A 10,000-nucleotide genomic window follows, 5' to 3' on the forward strand; every position below is an offset into this window, starting at 1 on the left:
AAGAGGAGGTGTGTGTGTGCCTGTAGCGGCCATTGTTTGATTCATTTACAATCAGCCATAAGAGACAAACGTCAATGTGTGTTAGAATAATGTCATGAATTGCTGTAGAGTCGAAAGGAAGGAGTGGTCCCGTATGAAGACCAGAGGCAGAGACGTCATCGGTGGTGAGTTCCAGAATAAAAAGATTGATTATATGATTTATATCTGTGAGACTCACACTTGTGCATTGTGTGTGTGTGTGTGTGTGTGTGTGTGTGTGTGTGTGTGTGTGTGTGTGTGTGTGTGTGTGTGTGTGTGTGTGTGTGTGTGTGTGTGTGTGTGTGTGTGTGTGTGTGTGTGTGTGTGTGTGTGTGTGTGTGGTGTTTAGGACGCAGTGAATACATTGTAAGCTACGAGACGGTGACACAGACTGAAGGTGAGTTGATTGAAATCGGAGGTAAATAAGTCCACAGGGGACAATGTTAAGTGTGATGTCATTTCCTTTTCCGCAGTGCACTATGCGCGTCCCGTCATTATCCTCGGGCCGAGCAAGGATCGTGTTAATGATGATCTTCTGTCTGAGTTCCCGGACAAGTTCGGTTCATGTGTTCCGCGTGAGAGTTCACACAAATAAACTCAACACCTCCAAAAATCAATGATTATATTTGTAATCCAGGAACTTATCTTTGACCCGTCATGTAAACAATTACATTCCGTAACTAAAGACATGATGAGACTTTACTTCCTGTGTTTGACAGACACAACGCGACCGAAGCGTGACTATGAGATGGACGGACGCGATTATCACTTCGTGTCGTCACGGGAACAGATGGAGAAAGACATTCAGAGTCACAGATTCATCGAGGCCGGACAATATAACAGCCACCTGTATGGGACCAGCGTCCAGAGCGTGAGACAGGTCGCAGAGCAGGTGAGACAGACAGACAGACAGACACTTGTGCACTGATCAATCGCCATCGACCGATATTCACTTCCTTTGACTCAGAGATGTACACATCCCTAATACTAAAAGCCGCAGACCGGACTGCTGTTGGCTTCAGTCAGCTCTGTGTGAGCAAGCGGCGCCCTCTAGTGGGTGTGTTAGACAATTACACGATCCTTTACCATATTCAATACACAAAGCTTGTCAAAGAGATCTCTTTAATGAAGACTAATAAGTTCTTGTGTTTCTCAAGAATTAAAGTGAAATAAACTATTTTATCTGCTATTTTATTTTTATATGTGGTGTTGCTGTGATCTCATGATCGACATTAATAAAGGGCAATGATGAACAATAATAAATATATATTCATAATTGTGCAGACATAATTACAGGTGTGTGTGGACCTAATGTTGAAATTCCTTGTGCTTGATGCATGTAAATTCATGAGATTTGTGTGTGTGTGTGTGTGTGTTTTCAGCAGGGGAAACACTGTATTCTGGATGTTTCTGCTAATGCTGTGAGGAGATTACAGGCTGCTCAACTTCACCCCATCGCCATCTTCATCAGACCCTCCTCACTGCAGAATATACTGTGAGTGTGTGTGTGTTAGTGAGTGTGTGAGTGTGTGTGTGTGAGTGAGAGTGTGTGTGTGTGTGTGAGTGTGAGTCTGTGTGTGTGTGTGAGTGTGTGTGTGTGTGTGTGTGTGTGTGTGAGTGAGTGTGTGTGAGTGTGAGCGTGTATTTATCACTTTGTGGGGACCAAATGTCCCCATAAGGATAGTAAAACCCGAAATTTTTGACCTTGTGGGGGCATTTTGTCGGTCCCCATGAGGAAAACAGCTTATAAATCATACTAAATTATGTTTTTTGAAAATGTAAAAATGCAGAAAGTTTTCTGTGAGGGTTAGGTTTAGGGGTAGGGTTAGGTTTAGGGGATAGAATATAAAGTTTGTACAGTATAAAAACCATTATGTCTATGGAAAGTCCCCATAAAACATGGAAACACAACATGTGTGTGTGTGTGTGTGTGTGTGTGTGTGTGTGTGTGTGTGTGTGTGTGTGTGTGTGTGTGTGTGTGTGTGTGTGTGTGTGTGTGTGTGTGAGCATGTATTTATCACTTTGTGGGGACCAAATGTCCCCATAAGGATAGTAAAACCGAAATTTTTGACCTTGTGGGGGCATTTTGTCGGTCCCCATGAGGAAAACAGCTTATAAATCATACTAAATTATGTTTTTTGAAAATGTAAAAATGCAGAAAGTTTTCTGTGAGGGTTAGGTTTAGGGGTAGGGTTAGGTTTAGGGGATAGAATATAAAGTTTGTACAGTATAAAAACCATTATGTCTATGGAAAGTCCCCATAAAACATGGAAACACAACATGTGTGTGTGTGTGTGTGTGTGTGTGTGTGTGTGTGTGTGTGTGTGTGTGTGTGTGTGTGTGTGTGTGTGTTGTGTTTGTGTGTGTGTGTGTGTGTGTGTGTGTGTGTGTGTGTGTGTGTGTGTGAGTGTGAGTGTGTGTGTGTGTGTGTGTGTGTGTGTGAGTGTGAGTGAGTGTGTGTGTGTGTGTGTGTGTGTGTGTGTGTGTGAGTGAGTGTGTGTGTGTGTGTGTGTGTGTGTGTGTGTGTGTGTGTGTGTGTGTGTGTGTGTGTGTGTGTGTGTGTGTGTGTGTGTGTGTGTGTGTGTGTGTGTGTGTGTGTGTGTGTGTGTGTGTTTGACTCAACCGGTGCGATTACACTAGACTGAAAAGGGGATAAAAAGAAAACTATATATATATATTGTTAGGGTTGTACTGTATATTCAGAATATAGTTAGGGTTATATAACTGTTCTGTATAATTGTGTGTGACAGGAGAGTTTGTTGTTGTTGATTACAGAGATATAAGCAAACGTTTGACAGAAGAACAAGCGAGAAGAGCTTTAGACCGAGCCATCAAACTAGAGCAAGACTTCATCGAGTGTTTCTCAGGTATAATATTCCCATCATGTGATTGACTGGATAATTTAATTCATCAATATTCAGAGTATTTGACTGAACACAGATAAACTGAAGTGCTTGAGTAGGAGGTTAAACATTTCACTCAAACACATCCTGTTTATATGAGATTAATCTGATAAATCCACAACATAAATATAGTGTACACAATGAAGCCAATGAACAGGTGAATAAAGTTATGCACTTGTGTTACTTGTGTTGTTAATAATCTATTCCTCGTTTGTCGCTCACTTCGACGTTGTGTCGAGTGAAGCGACACTAGGGGTCTTTCTTGAAGGCCTCGGTGACCTCTGAACTTCAGAAAATGCCAATGAGAATTTGCATGTCCCTCCCCCGGACATACGGTATAAAGGGAGGGAATCATGCCTCTATTCTCTCAGATTTCTTCTTCGGAGCCGAGTGGTTGTGCGATCAGCGGCTTTCTCCTTCTCTGCACAGCAGTGCAGCTTTGCCCCTGGGCGCTTTGACAATGCTGCTAAAAGAGAATATTTTGTAAAAGAGTTTAATTTCTCTAAAAGAGCAATACACAGCTGGGATTGAACGTCCTTTTATACGTCTTTATAAAGATGCCCTTCCATCCCTGTGTAGTCCCTGGATGTGGTAGATTTCTCTCCACTCCTGACGGTCACAGATGCTGCCTCATGTGTCTGGGTGACGATTTCACCTGCCTTCGGGTCGGCACGCCCAGTCAGATGGCCGGTATACTTCCCCGGGCCGCCATCAGCGTGGGGTTGGACTGGAACTCAGCCGATTGGTTCCTCGGGTCAGGGCACCGCTCACAGCTACGACCTCCCCCTCCCCGGTTCATTTCTTCCCGGAGGTGCATGATGAGCTGACGAGGACGTGGAGGGCACCTGCACTGCCCGGAACCGACCTCCTTGCTCATCCGCTCTCACTACCCTCGACGGCTGGGCAGCCCGCGGGTACTCAGAGGTCCCCCAGGTGGACAGAGCGGTTGCGATCCACCTGTGTCCTGAGAACACCGCCACCTGGCGGGATCACCCGGTGCTCCCCTCCAAGGCCTGTAGGATGACGTCGTCAATGACACCCAAAGCCTGGCCTCCCTCGTGGTCCAGGAATGTTATCTGTGGCTGAAAATGGTCAAGATGCGGGAGGTAGACAAAGCTCGCTTTCTCAATGCCCCCGTCTCCAAGCTCAAGTCTATTCGGCGCCGAGATGAAGAAGGGTTTCTACAGCCTTTACTTCATCGTACCCAAGAAAGGCGGCGGCTTACGACCGATCTTGGACTTGTGAGTTTTCAACCGGGCCTTGCACAAACTCTCGTTCAAAATGCTCACTTAAAGACATTCTAACTTGTGTCGGCATCAAGATTTGTTGGCAGCAGTAGACCTGAAGTACGCATACATCCATGTCTCTATCTTGCCTCGACACCGACCCTTCCTACGGTTCACATTCGACGGCCATGCATATCAGTACAAGGTCCTCCCTTTCGGCATGTCCCTGTCCCTTCGCGTCTACGAAGGTTGCAGTGGCAGCCCTCGCCCCGCTAAGGGAAGTGGGCATCAGCATGCTCAACTACCTCGATGACTGGCTCATCTTAGCCCACTCTCGAGAGTCACTGTGCACCCACAGGGACTAGGTGCTCAGGCACCTCAGCCATCTAGGGCTTCAGGTCAACTTGGAAAAGAGTAAGCTCGCCCCGGTTTAGAGCGTCTATCAATGTCAGCATGCCTCACCAACGAGCGCACGCAGTCGGTGCTGAAATGCCTCACCTTATTCAAGCCAGGCACAGCGGTTCCTCTAAAACAATTCCAGAGGCTCCTGGTGCATATGGCATCCTCCTCGGCGATCGCACCACTGGGGTTGATGCATATGAGACTGCTTCAGCACTGGCTTCAGACTCGAGTCGCTAGTTGGGCATGGCACCGTGGCCCATACAGTGTGTTCATCACCCCCGCCTGCTGCCAGACTTTCAACCCCTGGACAGACCTCTGTTTTCTGCGGACAGGAGTCCCCCTACAGCAGGTGTCCCGATGCCTTCTGGTCACCACAGACGCCTCAAAAAAGGGTTGGGGCGCCATGTGCAATGGGCACGTAGTCGCCGGCTCCTGGAAGGGGTCCCGGCTGGGTTGGTACATCAACTGCCTAGAGTTGCTGGCTGTAATCCTTGCCCTGCGGAGGTTTCTGCCACTAATACGGTGCAAGCACATCTTGATTCATTCAGACAGCACCGCTACGATAGCGTACATAAATTCGGCAAGGTGGCGTGCGCTCTCATTATATGTCACAACTCTCCCGCCATCTCCTCCTTTGGAGCCAGCAGCGACTCAGGTGGTTACATGCCACTCACATCCCGGGCAACCTCAATACGACAGCAGATGTGCTGAATTCCCCTGAGGAAGGACTTTATTTCTCAAGGACACGGCACCCTCTGGCATCCACGCCCAGTCTTCTGGAACCTACATGTCTGGCCCCTGGACGGGATTCGGATGATCTAAGTGGCGTACCACCTGCTGTCGTAGACACGATCAACCAAGCCAGAGCTCCCTCTACCAAGCAACTTTATGCCCTAAAGTGGCGCTTGTTTGCAAATTGGTGTTCTTCCTGATCTGAAGACCCGCAGAGATGCGCAGTCCGCAGAGAGTTCGGTGCTCTCGTTTCTGCAAGAGAGGCTGGAGGGGTGGATGTCCCCCTCCACCTTGAAGGTTTATGTAGCCGCCATATCGGCTCACCACGACGTACTGTACGGTAAGTCCCTAGGGAAGCACGATCTGATTATAGGTTCCTTAGAGGCGCCCGGAGGCTGAACCCTCCCAGGCCATGCCTGTTCCCCTCATGGGATCTCTCCGTGGTCCTTTCAGGCCTTCAGAGACCCCCTTTTGAGCCGCTAGAATCAGTCGAGCTCAAAGCCCTCTCCTTGAAGACGGCCCTCCTGATCGCGCTCGCTTCCGTCAAGAGGGTAGGGGACCTGCAAGCGTTCTCTGTCAGCAACAACTGCGCGAGGTTCTCAAGAGAGACACCTAGTGTCGCTTCTTCGACACAACATCAAAGTGAGCGACAGACAGGGAACCAGATAATTATGAAGAGTTCACCAGTGTAAATAATATAAAAAAATCTAATGTTCTGTAAGAATTATATTATTATGCAAGAGCTGAAAGCTGTAGGAAACACTGTTATACAGAACCTTTCAGTCGTTTATACAACTGTTTATTACACTGAAAATGTTGACATGGTTTTGTGTGTGTGTGTGTGCAGCGATCGTGGAAGGCGACAGCTTCGAGGAGATCTACCATCATGTGAAGTCTGTGATCGAGGAACAGTCTGGACCGTATATCTGGATTCCAGCAAGAGAAAGACTGTAAAACACACACAACTGAAGACTTCCAGAAGAGATGTGATGAGAGAACATGTCCGGTTCACAATCAAAAACCATTGTTGTGGTGAAATGTGAGCTGGACATGTTCTTGACAGGTTGAAATTTCATGGAAATCAGTGGGACTTTGTCTAGTGTGTGTGTGTGTGTGTGTGTGTGTGTGTGTGTGTGTGTGTGTGTGTGTGTGTGTGTATGAGCCACTGCTACTGATGACAACTATGATAATAAAGTGTTTATATGGGTGTTTTCATGGTGATTGTGAGCTCAGTGAGTGCAACACAATGTCTGAGGCAATATAGACATGAGCACTGGGCACTTTACTAACACACACACACACACACACACACACACAGGAAACACTGACGTGTGTGTGTGTCTCATTGTGATGTGTCTCTATAGGGCTACAGTTTACTTATAATAAACACTAAACTGCACAGGGAGAGAAGTGTGTGTGTGTGTGTGTGTGTGTGTGTGTGTGTGTGTGTGTGTGTGTGTGTGTGTGTGTGTGTGTGTGTGTGTGTGTGTGTGTGATTAAGAGCATTAGATTTCTTCTTTTGGTGACAGAGACATTTTATGATTCATGTGTGTGTGAGAACTGTTGTTGATGATTATTAATATACTGTATATATATGAATATTCTACAGCTGTACATACAGACTCAGATAATATGAACCAATGGGGCTTTAAACACATAAACACTGCACTTCTCTGAGCCAAAACGACCCATAATCCACCTCACTGCCCATACAAACATACATGACACACGTCTGTCATTCCTGTCAATACACGCTCTCAGTCTCATTCAACCAAAGTGATTTCTGCTTTAGTTTGTGTGAATATGACATTTAAATTCAGTTTGTCATTGACTTTTACACATTTACACTCATTGAAGTGGCGAGGGGAAACAGTCGCTCTATATAATGTGAAATAAATATATTTCCTGTTGTAAACTAGCTCTAAAATACTCAGATGACAAATGACATTAAAATGTTTTAATAATTGCACAGGCTCATGTGTTTATTTACAGGTCTACAGCTATTACTGTAGTATGCACTATGACTGTAGTATGCACTATGACTGTAGTATGCACTATTACTGTAGTATACACTATTATTGTAGTATAGACTATTTACTGTAGTATGCACTATTACTGTAGTATGCACTATTACTGTAGTATGCACTATTTACTATGTGTGCACTATAACTGTAGTATGCACTATTATTGTAGTATGCACAATAACTGTAGTATGCACTATGGCTTTAGTATGCACTAGTACTGTAATATGCACTATTACTGTAGTATGTACTATTTACTGTGTGTGCACTATAACTGTAGTATGCACTATTTACTTGGTGTGCACTATTACAGTAGTATGCACTATTATTGTAGTATGCTCTATTTACTTTAGTATGCACAATTACTGTAGTATGCACTATTTACTGTGTGTACACTATAACTGTAGTATGCACTATTTACTGTGTGTGCACTATTACTGTAGTATGCACTATGTACTGTGTGTGCACTATTTACTGGGTGTGCACTATTACTGTAGTATGCACTATTACTGTAGTATGCACTATTTACTGTGTGTGCACTATAACTGTAGTATGCACTATTTACTGTGTGTGCACTATTTCTGTAGTATGCACTATTTACTGTGTGTACACTATAACTGTAGTATGCACTATTTACTGTGTGTGCACAATTACTGTAGTATGCACTATTACTGTAGTATGCACTATTTACTGTGTGTGCACAATTACTGTAGTATGCACTATTACTGTAGTATGCACTATTTACTGTGTGTGCACAATTACTGTAGTATGCACTATTACTGTGGTATGCACTATTTACTTTGTGTGCACTATAACTGTAGTATGCACTATTTACCGTGTGTGCACTATAACTGTAGTATGCACTATTTACTGGGTGTGCACTATTACTGTAGTATGCACTATTTACTGTGTGCACAATTACTGTAGTATGCACTATTTACTGTGTGTGCACAATTACTGTAGTATGCACTATTACTATAGTATGCACTATTTACTGTGTGTTCACTTTTACTGTAGTATGCACTATTACTGTAGTATGCACTGTTTAATGTGTGTGCACAATTACTGCAGTATGCACTATTAATGTAGTATGCACTATTTACTGTGTGTGCACTATTACTGTAGTATGCACTATTTACTGTGTGTGCACTATTACTGTAATATGCACTATTACTGTAGTGTTCATTATTAATGTAGTATGCACTATTTAATGTGTGTGCACAATTACTGTAGTATGCATTATTACTGTAGTATGCAATATTACTGTAGTATGCAATATTTACTGTGTGTGCACTAATACTGTTGTATGCAATATTACTGTAGTATGCAATATTACTGTAGTATGCACTATTTACTGTAGTATGCACTATTTACTGTGTGTGCACTATTTAATGTAGTATGCACTATTTACTGTAGTATGCTCTATTTACTGTAGTATGCACTATTTATTGTGTGTGCACTATTACTGTAGTATGCAATATTACTGTAGTGTTCATTATTACTGTAGTATGCACTATTACTGTAGTATGCAATATTACTGTAGTATGCACTATTTACTGTGTGTGCACTATTACTGTAGTATGCAATATTACTGTAGTATGCACTATTTACTGTGTGTGCACTATTACTGTAGTATGCAATATTACTGTAGTATGCACTATTACTGTAGAATGCACTATTTACCGTGTGTGCACTATTACTGTAGTATGCACTAATACTGTTGTATGCACTATTTACTGTAGAATGCACTATTTACCGTGTGTGCACTATTACTGTAGTATGCACTATTACTGTAATATGCACTATTACTGTAGTATGCACTAATACTGTTGTATGCACTATTTACTGTAGATTGCAATATTTACCGTGTGTGCACTATTACTGTAGTATAAACTAATACTGTTGTATGCACTATTTACTGTAGAATGCACTATTTACTGTAGTATGCACTATTACTGTAGTATGCACTATTACTGTAGTATAAACTAATACTGTTGTATGCACTATTTACTGTAGAATGCACTATTTACCGTGTGTGCACTATTACTGTAGTATGCACTATTACTGTAATATGCAGTATTACTGTAGTATGCACTAATACTGTTGTATGCACTATTTACTGTAGAATGCACTATTTACCGTGTGTGCACTATTACTGTAGTATGCACTATTTACTGTAGTATGCACTATTTACTGTGTGTGCACTATTACTGTAGTATGCACTATTACTGTAGTATGCAATATTACTGTAGTATGCACTATTTACTGTAGTATGCACTATTTACTGTGTGTGCACTATTACTGTAGTATGCAATATTACTGTAGTATGCACTATTACTGTAGAATGCACTATTTACCGTGTGTGCACTATTACTGTAGTATGCACTATTACTGTAGTATGCACTAATACTGTTGTATGCACTATTTACTGTAGAATGCACTATTTACCGTGTGTGCACTATTACTGTAGTATACACTATTACTGTAATATGCACTAATAATGTAGTATGCACTAATACTGTAGTATGCACTATTTACTGTAGAATGCACTATTTACCGTGTGTGCACTATTACTGTAGTATGCACTATTACTGTAATATGCACTAATACTGTAGTATGCACTATTTACTGTAGAATGCACTATTTACCGTGTGTGCACTATTACTGTAATATGCACTATTACTGTAGTATGCACTAA

General features: G+C 42.9%; 1 protein-coding gene across 5 annotated transcripts in view; it reads left to right on the forward strand.

Annotated features, from left to right (window-relative positions):
- The window catches only part of dlg4b (discs, large homolog 4b (Drosophila)), a 61,698-nt gene extending 54,484 nt beyond the window's left edge, over positions 1–7,214 (forward strand). For 2 of the 5 annotated variants that reach the window (XM_052091399.1, XM_052091402.1), the window contains 8 exons: positions 1–8; positions 109–164; positions 368–415; positions 492–593; positions 738–910; positions 1,401–1,513; positions 2,794–2,885; positions 6,129–7,214. The exon at positions 1–8 is cut by the window's left edge and continues 169 nt beyond it. In XM_052091399.1, coding sequence (XP_051947359.1) covers positions 1–8; positions 109–164; positions 368–415; positions 492–593; positions 738–910; positions 1,401–1,513; positions 2,794–2,885; positions 6,129–6,235 — 699 coding nt within the window. In that variant the 3' untranslated portion in view covers positions 6,236–7,214. The remainder of the gene's footprint in view (positions 9–108; positions 165–367; positions 416–491; positions 594–737; positions 911–1,400; positions 1,514–2,793; positions 2,886–6,128) is intronic. The other 3 variants (XM_052091401.1, XM_052091403.1, XM_052091400.1) reach the window with 2 other exon arrangements.
- The last annotated feature ends 2,786 nt before the right edge of the window (positions 7,215–10,000 follow it).

The sequence above is a fragment of the Xyrauchen texanus genome, chromosome 25 (assembly GCF_025860055.1).
Source record: "Xyrauchen texanus isolate HMW12.3.18 chromosome 25, RBS_HiC_50CHRs, whole genome shotgun sequence".
NCBI classification, from domain to species: domain Eukaryota; kingdom Metazoa; phylum Chordata; class Actinopteri; order Cypriniformes; family Catostomidae; genus Xyrauchen; species Xyrauchen texanus.